Genomic DNA, 20,967 nt, shown 5'->3' with positions numbered 1-20,967 from the left:
TTGCTGTGATCTTTTAAAACAATACTGAAACAAATCATTAAAAATATTTTTATCACTTTTAGTTACCAACGCAATTTTCTTCTTTCATGGTGGCAATTCACATAATGCTCCAATCGTACAACAAAAGTAACTGATCATGCTATGTAATTTCTGAAAGCTAATTTGTCGATGATCCTTTTTGCATCTGTAAATTAATTCAATTAATTAATTTAATTTAATGTAATTAATTAATTAATTTAATTTTAATTTAATAATAATTCTGTAAATTAATTTTTGCCTCTGTAAATTAAATTAAAATCTGTATGCTTGTAGAATTTGACATATACTACGAGATCATGAATTCGCTAATATTTTCTGAAAGTCATTTTTCAAAAATCAATGATATTGTAAGTAGGGAAAAAAACCATATTTTAGTTTCGAAAATTTCAAAATTTATTTATTAAAGAATTAAAATTTTAAAAAAACTTTCTACTTAATACATTTAAAAATCTTATAAAACTAAAACTGATTTAAAATTTAAAATAATAATATTTTAAAATTTAATAATTCAAAAGTTGATGTAATCTTAAAGTATGGAGTATTAGATAAAAGAAATTTAACTAATCTAAATTCTAATAATTTAAATTCTAAAAAATATAAAATAAATTCTAAAGAGATTAAATAAATTCTAAATAATTTAATTACATCTAAATTCTGTGGTGCTTAAAAATCATCATTCTAAAATATGAGATAAGAAACTGTCTGAAAAAACATGCATATATTCATTTATCTGAAAGAAATGAATTTTTTGTCCATAATATACTTCTATAAGATTTTTAAAAATAGTTTGGTACGGGTTTAATTTCGAGAAGTGGTATTTTAGAATTCTTGACAGAACTATATAAAAAATAATTTACTAAGAGATCGTTCTAATTAAGTATTTTCAAACATTTAGTTTTTATCTGTGAAAAATTGGAAAAAAAATTAATCAAAACAGTGTTTACATTGAAGTTTACCGAAATATATTAATGCTCGTTAAAGAAATTGTTTTTATAATACAAATAACGGTACACGTTTACAGTTTCTAGCTTTCATATGCAATAAGCAAATTTTCGAAAGATCTTTTTTTTCATCTGAAAATGTTTTAAACATCTACACGTAATATATCGAGTCTGTAAGATATTTCTAATCACGTTCCCGTGAAAACCGTTGAAAGCCGACAATCACAATAGCCGATGTAACCGGACTTCCATTTCGATTTCTTTTTTTTTTTTTCTTTTTTTTTTAAATTTACGCTGAATTTATGTTATAGATTTGAATTCGGTAAGCCACACAACAGTATGTGACATTTGCTGCGCTGTAGCAATTGTACTGTAAGATGAACTTTGAGATGAAAAGGGTACTTTTTTAAAAAGTATGTACATTTATTCTGGATTTCTATAAAATATTAAATATCTTTTCGTGCCACGGTCTTGAGAGCTCTTAAAATCGTTTTTTTTTTTCTTGCTATGTCTCTCTCATCAAATTCAATTTCACATGCCTAGAGGATCGTTTTGATTTTATAAAATTGTTACGGTAAGTTACATTTTGATTAACTTCGTAATTCTTTAAGTTTGTAGCATATAATCAATATAGTTTAGAATCTGTGCGAATTAAATTAAATGTTTTTGTAATTTTTTTCACAAATGTCTCTCCATATTGAAGTACGGAATGTATGGAATAATTGACTCCATATTAAATAAAATTCATTAGGAGTTCAATTTATTTTTCAAAAAATTTGAAATTTACTAATTAAATAAAAAAAAATGAGCGAAACATGAGCATGATATACATTATACGAAACATCTACGATAGACATGATAGATACACGAAATATTATAGGCTTGATTCATCCATTTTAACTTTAAAATTTACTCTTAACTACAAAGTAATAATAAACGCAAATGAGCAACTAGAAATCCAGGAACTAAAATAATTAATTATTGCAAAACCTACTTAAAAAATATTTTTAATTTATTAAAACTAGAGAAAAAATTTTAGGCAAAATAAAATTATCATTTTGGATTTTTTTTTTTTTTTTTTTTTTTTTTTTTTTTGTACATTGGGATGTTTTAAATTTATTGTGGAACAACGTGATTTTTTTATTATTTTTAATTAAAAATGTAATTTAATTAATTAAATGTAAAAACTAATTAAAAATGTAATTTTAATTTTGAAAATCCATTTCTTAGCACATATTATATTACCCAAGAAATAAATACGTGACGTGTTTGATAGCTCTATATCCAAAAGTCTGGTACCTACAAGGACGTTTCAAATGGCTTTTTTTTTATTGTTCTTGTTGCATGATGCCATACACAAATATATTTAATCCTATAAAATATTATCATGTTAAACAAAAGAATACAGAAACATAATTTTTTTGTTACTGCTTCATTTAATAGGTTTTAAAAAGCACAGAAGCTTAACTGACATTCAAAATATAACTTAACTAATCCATACGAAACACAGGTATGGGTGAAACACACATAAAAATATCGAAGCGAATCTAATCAGTAAGAATTTTAAACATCTTCGAGACAATGAAAATGAACAAATTTTTAGAGTTAAAACATATAGGTAAGGTACAGCAAAATATAGTAGGTTTTATTCTATGGAGTCTTAAGTTTCTCTAACAATAATAAAAACTGAAATGTATGTAGTCAAAGATAACTCAGTCCTATATTGCGATGAAATTTCCATGAAACCTCATTGCTCTCAGTTGAGTAATGGATGGAAATAACCTTATATGCATGTATATAATATCTGGAAATCTTAGATTCACCCGACACCTTTTTTTTTTTTTTTTTCGTAAAATCGTGTGTTTTTGTTTTTTTTTTTAAGAAAATATGTAAATACGAATTTAAATATGCATGATTACATATGCATATTTTTCAGTTTTACCTACATATGAACTGGTCATTTAAATAAAAAATAAAATCATGAATGCACTTAGTTATTCGAAAAAATCTGCTATATTTCAATAATCATTTTACAATTTATCTATCATTACTTATATGTTTTAACTTACACTAGTTTTATCATGGTAAAATTGGGTCCGAGATGGCGTTATATGACATTGTCAGCATAAAAGCAGATAGAAAAACACTCTAATTGTTAATTAATATTTTTTTTGTAAAATCTCTGGATTTTTTTTTCAGAAAACACATTTATATAGTTAAACTTAAAAATCAAAAATATTAAGTATAAATATATAAGTAAAAAATAAAGCAAAAAACACGAATTGCAACATACGGGTCATTCAGGTTGTTCTGAACCATCATACAGCACTTACCACACTTCGGAATGAAAGTTTAATATATTTATTCTAATAGTTACTTATAAAAAAAAAATTGTCTAAAACCGCGTTTTTTCAGGAAAATGATAAACTTAAAAAGCAAAACACTATCTAAATATAAAATTTGATATAAAAATATTATATATATATATATATATATATATATATATATATATATATATATATATATATATATATATATACAAGAATTGCTCTTTTAAAGTTATAATGCATACGATCAAATTTACAAGCAAATGAATGCTCAAGTGTATAAGCAAATGGTACATAATTCTAAGATCATACATAATTTTTCAGCACTCGGAATTATCTCAAATGTGAAAATTCATCAAAATCTCGAGTTTGATTTTTTTTTTTTTTTAAGTTACAATACCTATTTTCTGCACACTTTGTGCGCAATAAAGTAAAAACGCGATGCAACTAGCAAATTAAGGAATTAGAGACATTTCAACTCAAAAACAAAATGAGACGACAAACTATTTATGAATGAAACAACTGAAATTCGGATTAATTGAATGCTATGAATTAATTCACATTTCTACTAGATTCATTCCATTCAGATTATTCTTTGATCGAAAAATGAGACCATCGCTGATGTCGCAACCTTTTGGGACAGCAGGAGTGAAATTGTTTCGCCACGTCATAAAAATCGTTTTATGCATTGGACAGGAAAATAAAGCTGAATGCATAAAGATTGTATCCATTGTGTGATTAGCTGCAGTGAAAACATTTTGAATGACACGAGGTACTATTTTATCTCTCTACTAATCTGAATGAACATTAATTTTATGCAGAACGACATCTAAGATTTTGCCTTGTGATTCATGGTATAATTTGGAAATAAATTAGGATAGTATGAGGCAGTGACATTTTGAAAAGAAAATCCTTAGAAAGAAATTGTTGAAATATTTTAAACCTGATGTTCTTGAGAGTAATTTTATTTACGTCTTTATCGTTCGGCTTATAATTGAATTAAACACCATTAAAGAAAATATTTACAAATATTAAAAAATAAGATTTCTTTCAAACATTTTGGAGAAATAATTTTTACAGAATTTTCGAAAACAGAAATTTTCCTATTATTACTTCTTTGATCGAGCTTATTAATTAACATTTTTTATTATAATTAAGATAAATTCATTTACTTAGATTTAAAAAAACTATATAGATATATATGTAAGCATATTTTTGTAGCAGTTGCGTGGTCGAAGTGAAGACCCTTTTGAAATTTTAACTTGGATTTATTCTGTCACGGGAAGCATATTATGCACAAGAAGCGATGATAAAACTGATGTCCACTATCCCATCTAGGTACAGGAGCAAAAGAGCAAAAAAGATCGAAATTTTTCCCTTGGGTGATTTTATATAATGAGATTTTAATAGGCTTTCCTTCCACGTGTGTCGATTTTGAAGGGTAATGGAATTTTAGGTATTTTTAAAAAAATGTGGTAAACATTAAAGATTTTTATCCCTTCACTCGGAGTGCGAGAGCTTCCAAAAGTAAGCATTTCTATAGAGTGCGTGTAGCATTTATTAAATAACAAAGGTGGAATTGGATCAGAAAATAAGACCAATTAGGAATACCAATTTAAAATGAAGTTAATATAGATTAAATTAAGATAAAAATTAGGAAATTATTTTTAAATTTATATATATATATATATATATATATATATATATATATATATATATATATATATATATATATATATATATATATATATATATATATATATATATATATATTACTGATAATATAATTATACGGTTGTTATTACTAACAACCAGTGAAAATGGTTAATAGATTTATCAAATTGAGCAATTTTCATTAACAATACTGGCACAAGATCCATACATGTATAGATGTAAAATATAATTTGAAGAAACTGTCGTAGTCCAATTTCGATTTCTGTCAGAATTTCTTTGACCAAGCCATGGCGAGAAAGGTGTAGCGTATTGAATCGAAAGGCAGAAAGCGGGAAAGAGATACTCAGCAAATATTCAGAGCTTACATGGATTTAGAAACGAATTTATCGTCACTACCTTTCATTTGCGTTGAAAACTAATAACTGGAGCAATTTAGAAGTTAAAGTTACACTGAAGGGGTGTTCGAGCGATTAGGAAATTATTTTTAGAACATACATTAATTAAAAATTATTACATGTATATGCATATATCTATATCTATATATATATATATAGATAGATATAGATATAATTATGTAAATGTAAACAAAATATTATTCATGAGATATGCAGGATGTTTCAGTACTCCAAATAAAAATTTGGAGGGGAAATTAAAAATATCAGTAGGAATCATGATCAGAAATACCACACTCCACTGATGATATCAGTTTTTAAATAATAGAAAACAAAAAAATGAAAACTTTGTCAACCACCTTCTCTATATTTCTTTAAAGAATTGAGTGTTATTTTTTCAGCATTTTGATAATCTGTATATGCACACAAGCCAATCAAATTTCAAGACAAACGAGGGGAGTGATCTCTCCGAAACATTCCCGCCCACTCTCTAATAAAGTTGTAATAACCCCCCATAAAATTTTGGACCTAGGCCAAAGACGTCAGAGTGTTCAAACTTTCATTTTCAGGTTCTTCCGAGACTACAGAATTCTGTGCTTTATAGAAAAGAAAATCGAATATCCATTTAGCCGGCTTTTTTCCGGCCGAATGAAATCAAATTTTAGTAACAAAATCAAATGGCAAATTTTAATTGTCATACAAGAGAATGTACAGACTAATAGATGATCAATTGTAACGGATTTGCACCAAAATTTAATAAGGATTTTAGATAATGAAACTAAATAAATTTACTTTATTAGAGTCAATGCATTTTTGAATTAAAGTGTTTACATGCATGCAAAGTATGGACAGACAAACGATCATCTCCTTGACATATTTGGTTCCAAATTCGATAGGAATCTATACTTCAGATGGATTTTTTTTCACCGAATTTTATGAAACATGCTCTTATTGTTTTGAAACTATCACGCTCACCTGTTCTCGAACAACCAGACTCATATGAAGAATTTATAGAAATCTGTAAATTAAGGGTAAAAACCAAATTTCATATTTCATCCATCTAGCTCAATGCGTTTTTGATTTACCGTATTCACAGACAGAAAAATGAAAAAGAAATCGAAAAATATATTTGTTGAATTCCGGGAGGCATGAAACATTAAAATTTATTAAAATCTCGAATTGGAATTTTTTAAGGTTAAAACATTTTTTTATCTTTATACTTCGATGAGGAAGTAAAAACGATGCTCTACATTGAAATCGATCGTTTTATTTACGATAGTCATTTCTTTTTCAAAGATTGATTTAAAATCTTTTCTCACAATTCCAAGTGACCCAAACAAGAAAAATCAAAATATCAATGTTTGAATTTTCCTCATACACAAAATCTTGTGAAAGCAGTCATCGATTTCATTCAATTTTTAACAAATATTATTTTTTAAAAATCTATCTTCAATCTTTAAAAGCAAATGTGATGATGAAATATCCAAATTTCTATTGAAATTTCATAATCTGTTTTAGACATCATTCATTTATTTCGAAGAAAATAAATAAATAATAACCTCGTATGCCTTCCTAGATTTTGACACGGATGTACGCTTTAAATTATTTCCTCAAAGAGTAAAACGTCAAATGTTTCATGCTCGTTTAAAGGTAGGTTTTATTCATCTTATTTCAATATTAAGGCTTAACTTTCGTCAAAACTTCTTTAAAACAAACATATGATTTAACTTCATTAAAAAATTCGAAAAACGTTAAAGTTATTTTTTAATGAACATTTACAAAGTCGTTTTGAAATATAAGAAAAAAAATTTACGACTCTGATAATTCAGTTATGTTATGATGCAAACGAATTATCTAACGAATCCAAATCCAATGAGATTGATATCTATTCATTATTTCTTTAATAGAGCCTGTTTTCCTCTGTAGAGGTATCGCAAATATAAGAAAAATTAATCGTTTGATCATTCATTTTTCTTTCCAAAAGATTTAGAATAATATGAAATCAATTTCTTGCTACGTCTTATAATTTAATGAACTCAATAGTAAATCGTAATTAATTAAATTAAAAACATTTTCATCAAATGCAAAATAACTTTTAAAGTTAAACAAGCGAGAATGATTTCCCCAAAACTTTCCCGTATACTCTCTAACAAAGTTGTTATTTCATGTTTGCCATTGGCGTGAAATAGTTACGAAATACGAATATTTGGCGAGAATTTAGTATTTTTACTGACTTAGTGTGATCGTGTGTAATAGTATCCGAAAATCGAATTTCTGTTTCAGAAGCGTTTATCGCAACCAATTGGGAAAAAAAAGATTTGACACAAAACTACAATTGTAATGATAAAATTACATATCAAATTTGAGATATTAAAGTCATTCCATTTTTGAGATATCTCGTTTACATGTTTCTGAAAATATAGACCAACAGATAGTCAACCACTTATTGGATTTGGCTAAAAATTTGATATGTATCTACACTATCGATATTAAATGTGTGTATCAAATTTTATTAATGTAGCTCTTCCGGTCTGTAGTCATTGTGTTAACTTATATTCAAATAGAGGACAGACTGACTTCTTCTAGATGGATTTAGCTCAAATTCTGACAGAAATCCACAAATTTGGTGTAAAGACAATATATTAAATTTCATCTGTCTACCACAACGCTTTTTTGAGTTTTTGTATCCATAGACAGAGTGACGAAAAAATATAATATCAAAAGAGTGTTTTGCGAACACAGGAAGATCTAAAATGTGAAGATTCGACAAAATCTCGAGTTCGAATTTTTTTTTCGAGCTCGAAATTGATTTTAATAATTTCTCTGTATTATGTATATGAAAAAGTAAAAACATGAAGTCAAAGCTCAGTAAGCTACAAAAATTTCCTTCTTTTATGTATCCTTATTTCAACTACGAATTCGCCCCTAAATGGTGTTTTATAAAATATTGTTTCGCGAAGTCATTCCCAATTTTCCATTTTTACGTTTTTTAATATCAATAAACAGATATTATTATAATAATATTCTTGGCTTAAGTAGTTTAAAAATATTCCAATAAAACATTATTTACTGAAAGCTTATAGAAAGCAATAGATTGTTCAAGAAAATTTTATATTATAGCTTTATTTATCCTTTTTGCAAATTTATTTTCAGATTTGGAATTGTATGAATTTTTTAGTGAAATCGGTGAACCAAAAACTGTGAAATTTAAAAAAGTTAATGAAATTCTCTTTTTATTATAACTTTCGAACAAATTTTATTATGAATTTCTTTCATTTCTTACAGATTTGATATACTCCATTTTCACTTTATAAAATATTTACAACAAACCTATGACGCGGACATACCGGCGAAAATTATGCACCGCTTTTATTGTAATGATCTTCCTTTTCCTACTGGGTTTCTTTTGGAATCGGATCAACATAAGCAATCTTTGGGATGATATATACATATCCAAGGTACAGAAAAAAGCAGGAACCAAAACGGAAAGTTTTGGTAACCCTGCTTTTATCATCGACACTCCAGGTTGCACGATACCAAATCTAGACCCTTTTGATCCATCAGTGAAGGATTTGATATCAATGGAAGAACCGAAATCATGCTCAGGAAATCCATTATTTCTTATCACACAGCAAAATGGCTCCATTTCTATTAATGAAACTATATTAGAACTATTTTATAAGCTAAAATCAAGTAATGTTTCGTGCACTTACCAAAGCATTCGTCGAAAATACGAAGATCCCGGAAACGTCAGAGAAAACGATTACGTCTTAGGAAAGAAAAGAGAATTGATATTTGGCGAACCTCTTGATGAAAACTATGTTGTGGTTGACTGCAAAGTAGGGAAAGATAATTTAACGCAATATATCCCTATTCCGCGGTTGATTAAAGAAGTTGAAAATCTAAAATCGTCAAGAAGGCATATCATACCTCACTTGAATGTTATCCTTGTTGCCATAGATTCGATTTCAAGATTGAATTTCCATCGTCATTTCAATAAGACTCTTTCGTTCCTTAAAGAAAAACTATCTCCTTTCGAAATGAAGGGTTATATGAAAGTTGGTGACAATACATTTCCAAATTTAATAACCCTACTGTCTGGTCACTATGCTGAGGATTTGTGGAATGAAACTTTAAAAGACACTATGTTCTTCGACAATGTTACACTGATTTGGAAATTATTTGCTGAAAGAGGATATAGAACATTCTTTACAGAAGATATGCCGGTATATGGAACTTTCAATTACGGGAAAAGAGGGTTCCACGAACAACCAACTGATTATTACTACAGACCTCTGGCCTTGGCTATACATCAATCTAAGCTGAGGAAAAACGGCGGTGGCTGGTGCTTGAACTCCCAGACTGAGACTGATATCATGTTCAACTACCTGAAGGATTTTATTCGCGTAATGGGACCTCGGCCTTACTTTTCCTATGTCATGAGTTCTTCGCTTACCCACGATCGTCTTAACAACGCTAAATATGCTGATGCTCCCACTGCCAACCTTCTACAGCATCTTTGGGACAGTGGTGCTTTAAATGATAGTGTTCTTTTCTTCTTCAGTGATCATGGAGTGCGCTTTGGTAGTATTCGGAATACTTACCTTGGTAAATTCGAAGAAAGACTGCCATTTATGTTTATACATTTTCCAGCCTGGTTCCTTCGCAGATATCCTCATTATTCTGAAAACCTGAGGAAAAATCAAGAACGGTTGATGACGTTATTCGATGTTCATGCAACCATGGTAAATTTGTTAGAACACTATCGAGAATTATCGGAGAAGGAAAAGGAATCAATGACTCCTTATGGTGTGAGTTTGTTAAGTGAAATTTCTCCTTACAGAACATGTGATAAAGCAGGAATCATGGCACCATGGTGTGTGTGTCAAGTAATTCAGCAAGAACCAGTAGATGATGTGCGAGTGATAAACTCTGTGAATTCAGTTCTAAGCTTTTTAAACGAAAATTTAAAAGGCTTATCTGAGTCTTATGATGTACTTGAATTAGATAAAATCATTGAGGTCAAATCAGGCCAAATTAGTGACTTGGTATCAAGGTTCGTAAAGCACGAAAATGTAGTTGTGAATCGATATGTAGCTTTTGGTCAGAAGATAGAAAAATATATATTTTATTCTGTTAAAGTATTAACTAAACCAGGATGCAGATGTTTTGAAGGGACTGTTCGGTATGACATCAAAAGTAAAGAGTATGCAACGTTACATGTTCGTGAAATAAAACTTGAAGAATCTGTTCCAAAATGTGTTTATGATAATAGAAACAATACTTTGAAAGACTGAAATAATTTTATTTATGCTTTTATTTTATATTTTATTAAGTTCACATATAAACTTATTCAATTTATTACAACTCTGATCTTTTTCTTTTTTTATGTGCTAAGATTTATTTTTTAATGAATGATAGTCTGTTCAGACTAGCAGCACTGATCTGCAAAATAATAATAAAATAATTACTTCCTTTTTTTAATCAAATGAATTAATTATTCAACTAAAATATCTGGATAGCCAATGAATAATGAAAGTAATTTTTTTAATATTATCGTTTTAAAGAATTTTAAAGTAAGCAATTTTAAACCGATAATGTATGCAAAAGTTAATGGAAAATTTTAAAAACTATTCATTAAAAAGAATATGAAATTACTGCAAACTAGAAATAAAAGGCAAGCAAAAGATCAAGCGTAAGTATGAAAAGTATGAGAAAAAGAATTAAAAGAATATTCAAACTTATAGAAGAAACATCATATCATGATATGATTTTTAATCTGATTGCCAATCGTTATTTCATTTTCATAATTTACTCCTTATTGTATAGAATACAAAGGATTGTGTATTTATATCATCTCAACTCACGTAAGTAAGTCACGTCCATTAACTAAAACTGTTTTTATTTATAATAAAGATAATCGTGTGTTTGAGTGTATTAATGCTGTAAATGGTTGTACTGTTTGACCAAGAACAGCCAAACTTGGCATATATAAATATATTTTAGAAGATGGGAATTTTCGCTTCACAGCATTTTTTAAAAATTTTAATTTAAAAATTAAGTGGAATTTTAATGTTTTTCAGCAATTGCTTCTGAAAATATTAATTACAAGAATAGTCTTTACATCATCTTAAAATTCAAAAAAACGTATTTGTTTTTAGTATCAATTATTTTGCCGTATAGCATTTTTATCAAAACATTTTAAGCATATTATCCAATAATATCATACGAAACAAAAATAAAATTTTATGAGCAGAAGCACATTATGCTTGCAGATTATTATTATTAAAATAGAAAACTTCGGAATTTTAACTTCAAAGGCTTCCATCCCTTAATACCATTAAGCTTACAGAAATAAAAATTAGCTTCTATCAACATATTTCCATCCGCTGAAAAAATTCTCAAATTAAACAATTAATTCTCACTGCAAGACAAACCTAAAAAAAGTAATTATTAGCATGTATCAGTAAGAAATAAAATAAATATGAAACATAATAATTTCTGGGAAAATAAGTGCAAGGAAAAGGCTTTTTGTGAATTTTAAAATACCTTTATTACTAATTCAATTATTATGTATTATTTTAGTAAACATTTAGTAACATTTTAGTTAACATTAGTCAGTTATTAGTTAGTATTTAGTAACAAGAAAGGCCCCCTCTATTGCAACTAAAACTGAAAAAATTCTGAAAATTTGAATACTACTATGTTTTTTTGAAAATACGCGATTCAAAACATTCCATTGACCATTTCAAAGATACTCTAATCAATTCCCAGAATTATCACAAGACTGGCCAAAAATAATAAAATTGTTGACTGCCACAAAATATTAATATTCAAAACTTATTAACTCAGTCAGATTTAATCGTAAACGTGTTTTTATTGTTATTATTATTTATTTAAATGTAGAATTGACAAAAATATCTCATAGAATATGATTCTATAGAACCAAAGAACTACATAAAATGTAGATCTTATAATTTTTTTAGATATACATTTATTGACTGAAACAAAAGAAAATATTATTATTTACACCTTTCGAAAAATAAAATTCAAAACTGAATTTTATGACGAATCAAAGAAATTTTTATTGAATAATCCTTCGAGATATTGCACAGATTATGTATTATTATGTATATGTATTATTTAATACACAAAAAATTTCAATGCAGAATAATTCTCTTACCTGTTGTCATATTTTAAAAAGCATGTTTCAGCAAAAAAAAGAGAGAGAGAGAGAGATTTTGCTTCGATTGTAATTTAATCACTTCCTTTTCAATTTAAATTTCAGATTTTATGGGAGTTGACAGAAAATTAGAAAGATACATAGTACAATGAAAAGCCCGGCGTAAGGCTTCTATAATATTATAAATTATATGGCTGTCAAAATTTGCAATTTAAAAACACTTTGCTCATTAAGCTATTATGAGACCAAATTATATAAAATATTGAAAATTTGATTCAGGTATTAATTCCGGCGAAACAGTTTATCGCCAAAAGTGGCTAGTATAAAATATATTGAGAAACATTTCCAAAAATTTATTAAAATTAGGAATTTATAGAAATAAAATGTCACAGAAAAATGTATTCTTTTTTTATTTTAAAGTGGTGTAAAAATGAATGTTACGCAATAATACACTCCGAAATAATTGAGAGGAAAAAACATTAAAATTTTAATTGATTCTTAATTAAAAATCTGACGAAAACTTTGAAAAATACATCCATTACGCAAAAAGTTACAAAGTTTCAAATTTGGTTCACTCTAGGTCGAATAGTCTTCTATTTAGAGTGCTCAGATATATTAATCCATCATGCGTCTGACATGAATCAATTTATAGATAGTATGCAAATTTTTAAACATTTTCATGTTAACACATATTGAATCATCTGGAAAATCTTTTTGCCGGAATCTGAAAGTTCCCATTTGTCGTCGGTTAATAAATATTTTCTATTGTTTAATTTTGTGGAAAGAAACTGAAACTTTTAACTATTGTTTCAAACTGTTCGTTTAAATATTAGAAATCATGAACAAGCGAGTATTCTTCAATTTGTTTGCAGAAATATCTAAAAGAAAGATCAAGAGAATTCTTTCTTCCATATATTTCCAATCAGATTGACATTTATTGACAAACGATTAACAATAATTTTGCCAGTGCCACACAATCAAACATACCAAATTACATATCACTTTGGATTACATATCAAATTCCATCTGCTGAAGTCATTTTATTTTTAAATTACTGCGCATGCAAAACAGATCTAGATGCTAGGCTTACATATCAAATTTTAATTAGACACTGTTTTGTAGTTATCATGTTCCTTTGTAATCAGGCAGCGAAACAAAGACTACTTGAGAATGGATTTAATAAAAATTAGCTGAAAGCATTTTTCAGTTATCATCCTCACAGACAATCATCATTCCAAAAATAAGTTCTCCTCATCACAGAATTGTGGATCTTGACTAAGGCCGAGAGAGCCACAAGTGCTCAAATTTTTATTTTCAGAGTCTTGCGCATGAGCGTTTTATGGTTTTCAGTATAATGAAGAAAATCGAACATGCATTTTGGATGTCTTTCTATCAATTGATTAAGTAAAATTTGACATAGAACTGTGATTTTGGTAAAAAGTCACATACCAAATTTCATTTAATTAAGTTATTATTTTTATATGCATACGAAAGTATAAACCATAAGATGACAATCTTTTGATAAATGTGATTAAATATTTAATAATAATCTACAGGTTAGATGCTGAAACTGGATACCAAATTTTATTGCTGTAAGTCTCCGACTTTTTGAGCTATCACGTTTACATGCATGCAAAAGTAGAGAGATCAACCCCTTAACAAATTTAGTTTAAAAATATAACATTGTTTCTAACTTTTAAATATTAAATCTGTGTACCAATTTTTTTTATCTTTCTTTTCATTTCACTAGTACTCGGACATCCAGACAGACAGAGCTCCTGTAAATAGAATTCGAATAAATTTGATAGAAATCTACAAATTTAGTACTAAGACTACATACCAAATTTCATTAGTCTAGCTCTGAACATTTGGGAGTTATCGTATTCATAGACAAATAGAAAGAATTTCAATAATGCGAGAAAGTTTCGGGAGAACATTCACTCTGGTTTTAATATAGTGCGTCATCCTGCCTTATTCTAATCATAGATGCCTAAGCAAATTATAATTTGCGCCGAATGTTTGCGCATGCCCACATGCAGCATTCCACAATATTTTTATATAATATTAAATACTTTCTATATGCCAGCAGGATTGGCGCTGCTATCACGCCATTTATTTATTACGCTACTGCAAAGTTTGTACGAAAATTGATGGCTGATGGCTGAAAATTATGGATGAAAAGAGGTCATTTTCCTATCTTTAAACGAAAATGATAGAACCAAGGAAAATCGATTTCAGCAGCATAAAGCACCAAAAGACTAATTTAAACTTGGTGAAAGGATAATGATCGTATAGGAAAACTTTTTTTATAACCAATAATGGAATTGAAAAGAAGAATAATGTCCAGAGTAACCTTGACTTATTTCGCCAAATACGAAATGTTATCATTTCGTCAATGAAATATGTATTTTGTATTTCACTGATCTATGAGGAAAAATAACTATATACTCATTTCCGAGACATTCTGACACCGAGACGCATGTGTGTAAGCGATAGTAAGTCGGAAGTATTATACGATATTTTTAAGAGAAACTTTATAATAATGTTGAAGTTTTATATTTAAACTTTTAAGATTTGTTATCTCTTTTCTGTCTTACTTTTCAATATTTCTCACGTTCTCATATTCAAAATACAGAACAAATAATGTAATCGTCAAAAAATTCGAACTCCAGATTTTAGATCTCTTTGCGTTTGAAAATACACTTTCGACATTATCTTTCGTCCCTCGGTGACTCAGTTTGGCTTTGTGTTCGATAGGTGAAGTTTGGTGTACGGATTTTAAACCAAATTTATAAATTTATGTTAAATTTTGAACGAAATGCTTTCAGAAGATGTCTGTCTATCTAACTGCTCGAATGCAGGCATAATCGATAAGTTTAGTTTGGTTTAGTTATATTAACGTCCCGTTTGAAGCAACACTAGGGCTATTTTGGGACGGATCTCGTAATTTTGAACCGCGGTCAGATGACGAGGACGACACCTGAACTGGCACCCCCTCTCCACACCACACCAGCGGGAGGACGTTTGGTCAGGACGGACTTAACGTGCAACAGACCTCCTAACACGACGGTTCTTCGGCGGAATTGGGTCTCGAACCTGAGACCCTACCGCTCACAAGCCGAGACCTTACCACCAGGCCACCGCGGCCTAGGCATAATCGATAACTACAAAGTGTAAAGAATTAAATAGATAAAATATGATATAGTAGATTAGCATCTAAAACACAGGTTCTTATCAAATTTAGAATCGCATCTATCAAAGATTTGACTATGGATATCCGCATACATGTAAATACAATAATTTGAAATTCAGTATGTGATCTTGTGGCTATAACTAGTACAATATATTGATCGCCGATTTCACGTTACGCTGGATTTTTTGAAATTATTAGACGCTTTTTCATAAGTAGTAATTAATTTTTTAATCATAGTGGATTGAAAGAAAAAATGTCGCTAGAAATTATAATATTTGCACCAGTCTTTTACGATTTAATTTTTTTATGATATTTATATTTTTAATGAAGCCCATGGTTTTACTGGCCATTAACACAATAAGTGGTAATAATTTTTGGACAATGCTTATTTTTAAATATTTATCTCAGCAATTGCACCGTGCTTTAATAATTGTTAAAAATTGCATATTAATTCTTAAAATCTATTTTCAACTTTTCTGTTTTAAGAGAAAGTAAGATTTTTTCGCGCTTTACGGAAATATCATGCATAATAATAAAGAATAATTAAAATACTTACTATGATTCTAGAAATATATTCTAAATCTTTATTGCTTTTTTTTTTTTTTTTTTTTTTTTTTTTGCTATTTCCAGAAAAAGGAAGGGAAAAAAAGCGATAAACTCAAATAATAAAATCAGTAGAGGATTCTCATTCAGAATTTTTTTTCAGAAGAAAAAGAAATATTTACAGGTTGTTGTTGTTGATACTTATGGCACTTGCCACGGACAAGCCCGCTGTTCGAAGACAGCCGACTTAAGCCTAAGAGGGAGCGCCTCTTGTTTTTATTGTAGAGCCAACTAGGGCTAAGAGTACGACTTAACTACACACACGTCACAACCCTTTTAACAGGGCGGACTTCATTCTCGCATTTCATTCACTCATCCACATATCGTGATTTAGACATAAATCAGAGAACGATCACCCCTGATCCAGTACCCCCAGTGGTATTACACTCGACATGGAGGACTTTGTGACCACGACAGATTTATACGCACGTCAGTCACCAAGCACGCGGGGAATCTTCGGCCGGCGGGATTCAATTTACAGGTTGAATTACAAATGCTTCTAACAAAGATTATAATATTAAACTTGTCCCATATCAAATTTTGTTTTTAGTCGGTCGAAAATAAAGGCGTCTAAAATACATATCAGCGCGATATATTTAGTAAAAATGCTAGAATCTATATTTCGTAATTATTGTTAACCAATACCATGCAAAACATTGCAACCTTATCCAAGATCTATAGTTTTATAAGAGGAGAAGGAAAATAAAACGTCATTTGAGAATATATTAGACAGTTTCGGGAATCTACACCAGCTGATTTTTAAATCACAGTTGAATGTCAAATATCCCTCTTTGAATTGTTTATAGAGTAACGATTTATTGCATGAAAAGTAGAAGAAAAGAAAGCGTAGTTATTATCTATCTATACTTATAATAAAGCTCTGTGTGTGTGTGTGTGTGTGTGTGTGTGTGTGTGTGTGTGTGTGTGTGTGTGTGTGTGTGTGTGTGTGTGTGTGTGTGTGTGTGTGTGTGTGTGTGTGTGTGTGTGTGTGTGTGTTACAGAATTTGTATTAAAATGCAAATGGTTACATCCTTTAACTTCTTTTTATCTTAATTTTAATTACATAATACAGCATAAATACAGTATCTTCTATTTTAACTCGACACGTTACCAGCAACTGCTTCTATAATTTATCAAGCAACGGCCAAGTTCATATTCTACGTGACTTGAAATAAATGGAGGGTTTAGTCCTCAATAAGAAGTTAGAAAATAGATATTATAACAGTGAATTTTGGTATAAAAACTTTGTTTTTTGGTATTGGTGAACAAAGAAATGAGCTCATATAACTCTGGCCTATCCTGCTTATTTTGTTATCCGGTCTGCACGTTCGCCGCATACTCGGGAGTGTACTATAATTTTAAAGCATGCGGCTATCCGGACATGATCTTTAAGTGAACCATAGTTAACATATTACTGAGCTAGATAAATGAAATTCGGTTTATGAATTGGTATTAATATTATAAATATGTATAGAAAAAATTTTAATCAATAGGTCAAGAGTTAGAGGTCCAAATGCATCGTCTTTATTCTTTTACTCCCACTAAATTATGAATTATATTATCATTATAAAAAAAGCAATGCTGTTGCTAGCTTTAAAAAAACAAGTGGTGAGGAGGCAACTGTTCCGATTATTACTTTTTATGAAATTATACAGCAATATTATGGTCACTATTAATAGTAAAAATTTATTTCTCATGGAAGAGACTAAAGGGCTTTGGATAGTATAAAATATGCAATAACATTATATCAGAGTTTGTAATATGTAATAACAGTATATAAGTGTTTGTAAAATTAGGATCATTTCTGAAAATGCTACTACAGTCATGCTCATATAAAAACATTGCTAAAACAAATTTTATTAATTTAGCAGTTGTATTGTTTATTATTAGGAATAAATTTAATAGATTGTGTGAAAGGTCAAAATACATTTTATCCCAACTGTAATAGAACGGTTGCAGAGAAACAATACCCTGTTATCGAATATTTTATAGAAAAGTTACTTTTTTTTCTCAGTAAGAAAACGAAGTTAAGCATGCTGATGACCAGCTTAGATGAAATTTTATAGATATTGGAAATTCTATATTTATAACTGAAAATTATGTTTAGAAACAAATGCAATCACAGCTTTGTTCATCATTGTAAAAAAATATCTATAATTTTTTAGATTGTTTCTAAAAAAATGCTAATTCTCAATTTAGCATATTTCTAGGAAAAAAAGACTTTAATAATGATTTTAATTGCATAATATATTTCGAAAAAGAGAAAATCAATTTTGCGTTACCATCCAAAATTTTTTATTGAATTATTTCACATTTTAAAATTGTTTTACTTTAACGTTTTGCCTGCTCTGAAATTTTTTAAGAAAAATTTGTAAGCCAGAGGACTTTCAAGAAATCTCTTCAGCAATTGTGTCTCACATGATAGAGAATTTCAGATATTATCAATACAATTGTCCAATACATAAACTATTTATACCAGTAATATGAAAAGCATTAACAAAAGCCTCACTCTTGATATTTTCAGCATCTATGGTACAGATGAATTTTGTTATAAATTCATTATACACTTCACACATTCTATAAACAGGATTTCATGAACAAATAGAATTGAAAACCTTATTCACACTCCAGAATGAATTGCCATAAAAAAATTTATTAAAAATAATAACTAAGCTATATAAAGGTTGTAACTGAAAAGGGGGAGAAAATTAACAATTTCGAGGTATGAAATGTGCTGACATTTCTAAATGCCTCGTGTTCTAACGGAATAATAGATTTACTAAAACTCAGAAAATGGGACGTGCGGAAATGTACCTCCTAATGAGAAATGAAAAAAATACTGATTTTGTAATTTACGTATCAAAGAAGATTATATTAAAAATTTTATCTTTATTGAAGGCTATAGAAATTATAGAACCAGAATTAGAAGAATAAGAATAAAAACTAGTTTTTTTTTTAACCTTCAGAAATTAAAGAAAATAATGCAAATATCTCTAATTAATTAAAATGAAATGGAGATACTATATAACTTATTGTAAGAAATTCTTAAAACAATAGTAATCTTAAAAATAATCAATATTTATGTGCCCCAATAAATTTATTATTTTCCAAAACCCATCCTTTTTTCCCATCTTCATTCAGAAATTTCTTTTCAATTTATAAACTTCACATTTCCTGCATTTTTTTTCCATGTCTGAAGGGGGAAGGGTTAAATCGGAAAAGTGTTCTTACAATTTCATAAAAAAAAAAAAAGAAAGTAGTGTAGTATAAATAAGCACAATTGCTTTTTTTTTTTTTTTCATTAACATTTTAACTAAGAGAAGTTATATCTGAATGAAGACAAGCCATCTCCTAATAACAGAAAAATCAACAACGCTTCCTGATTCAGGACATCGAATTCCAAATTAATAAAATCACTATTAAGAAATTTTAATAAAATTTGTGATTTTGGTATAACATATTGAATGAAATGATAATGAAAAGAAAGAAAATTATAAAATTTTGAATAAACCAGATATTTATAATAAATAAGATTTTTACTTCCTTCAGTCACACGGCAAGTGAGAATCATGGTAATCAGATGACTTCATGTTAATGTAACACAGAAGTTTGGAGAATGAGATGATGGCTCAAGTATCATCCTCTTTATCTAAATGCGATATTAAATATTATAAGGTCCATTCCTAGTAACACTCATACAATTCAATAAGGTAGGTTAGTCTAAAAAATATATCGATCATGAGAGATTTGAAAGCCAACTTATTAGAAATATATATTGGACTTCAAGACACTCTTGAGTAGTACAGTGAGATATACCATAATCTGTACAATATCTTTGTTTTTTTTTTTTTTTTTTTTGCCAGTTTGGTTTTGAACTCGACTAAATTGCAAAATTCAGTAAAATAGTTTTAAATACTTTTCTTTTCATTGAATGTCACATTATAATAATCTTTCCTGATATGATGTTGAATCACTCCTCTTAATGTGAAATATTCGAATTCTGTAACTATTTTTGTATAAAACATATGAATTAAACTCATAATATTTCGCAAAAAATGTATAATGCGTAACATATAAAAACTAAGTATTACTTAATTTAAATCAAAAATCAGATGGCATGACATATTCAATAAAATTAGTTAACTAGATATCACAATCATGTAACAAAAATAATTGCTTATATTTAATTACCAACTTAGGAGAAGGTGCCGCAGCAACCTAGTGATAAAGTTACAGGACTAGTGTGCACCAAGTTGAAACCCGATTCCCCATCCCCTAATGATCCATCGTGCATATAGGCCTGGTGTATATTAAATCTAACGCTGAGAGTCAAACGTCCTTCTACAGATGTGGTGCCAAAGCTTGGAGAAGAGGTGCCATCTCATGTATCATTTTCGTCATCCGACCATGGCTCTAAATACATCTCAAAATAAGTCCTGCGTTGCTTCAAAACAGGATGCTCATATCATTGAACTAAACATTTAACTGCACATTATCTTATCCGTACAATAACATTAAATTCTTTTGGTTCAGATGAGCGCTCGTATAAAACAAACAATTTTATGACTCACGATTTTCCAAAAGTGCCTTCCGTGAATTCACTGTCACCGTCTCT

The 20,967-nt window shown here is 28.7% G+C and overlaps 2 protein-coding genes across 2 annotated transcripts in view; both read left to right on the top strand.

Moving 5' to 3' along the window:
- The window catches only part of LOC129987814 (EF-hand calcium-binding domain-containing protein 6-like), a 40,555-nt gene that overhangs the window by 1,393 nt on the left and 18,195 nt on the right, over positions 1-20,967 (top strand). The window lies entirely within an intron of this gene.
- Positions 3,829-10,670, top strand: LOC129987572 (uncharacterized). The gene is made up of 2 exons (XM_056095537.1): positions 3,829-4,079; positions 8,659-10,670. Exon 2 carries the CDS (start codon positions 8,706-8,708, stop codon positions 10,668-10,670), a length of 1,965 nt encoding a protein of 654 aa, XP_055951512.1. The 5' UTR covers positions 3,829-4,079; positions 8,659-8,705.

The sequence above is a fragment of the Argiope bruennichi genome, chromosome 10 (assembly GCF_947563725.1).
Source record: "Argiope bruennichi chromosome 10, qqArgBrue1.1, whole genome shotgun sequence".
NCBI classification, from domain to species: domain Eukaryota; kingdom Metazoa; phylum Arthropoda; class Arachnida; order Araneae; family Araneidae; genus Argiope; species Argiope bruennichi.
This window is presented reverse-complemented; position numbering and strand designations above follow the sequence as displayed.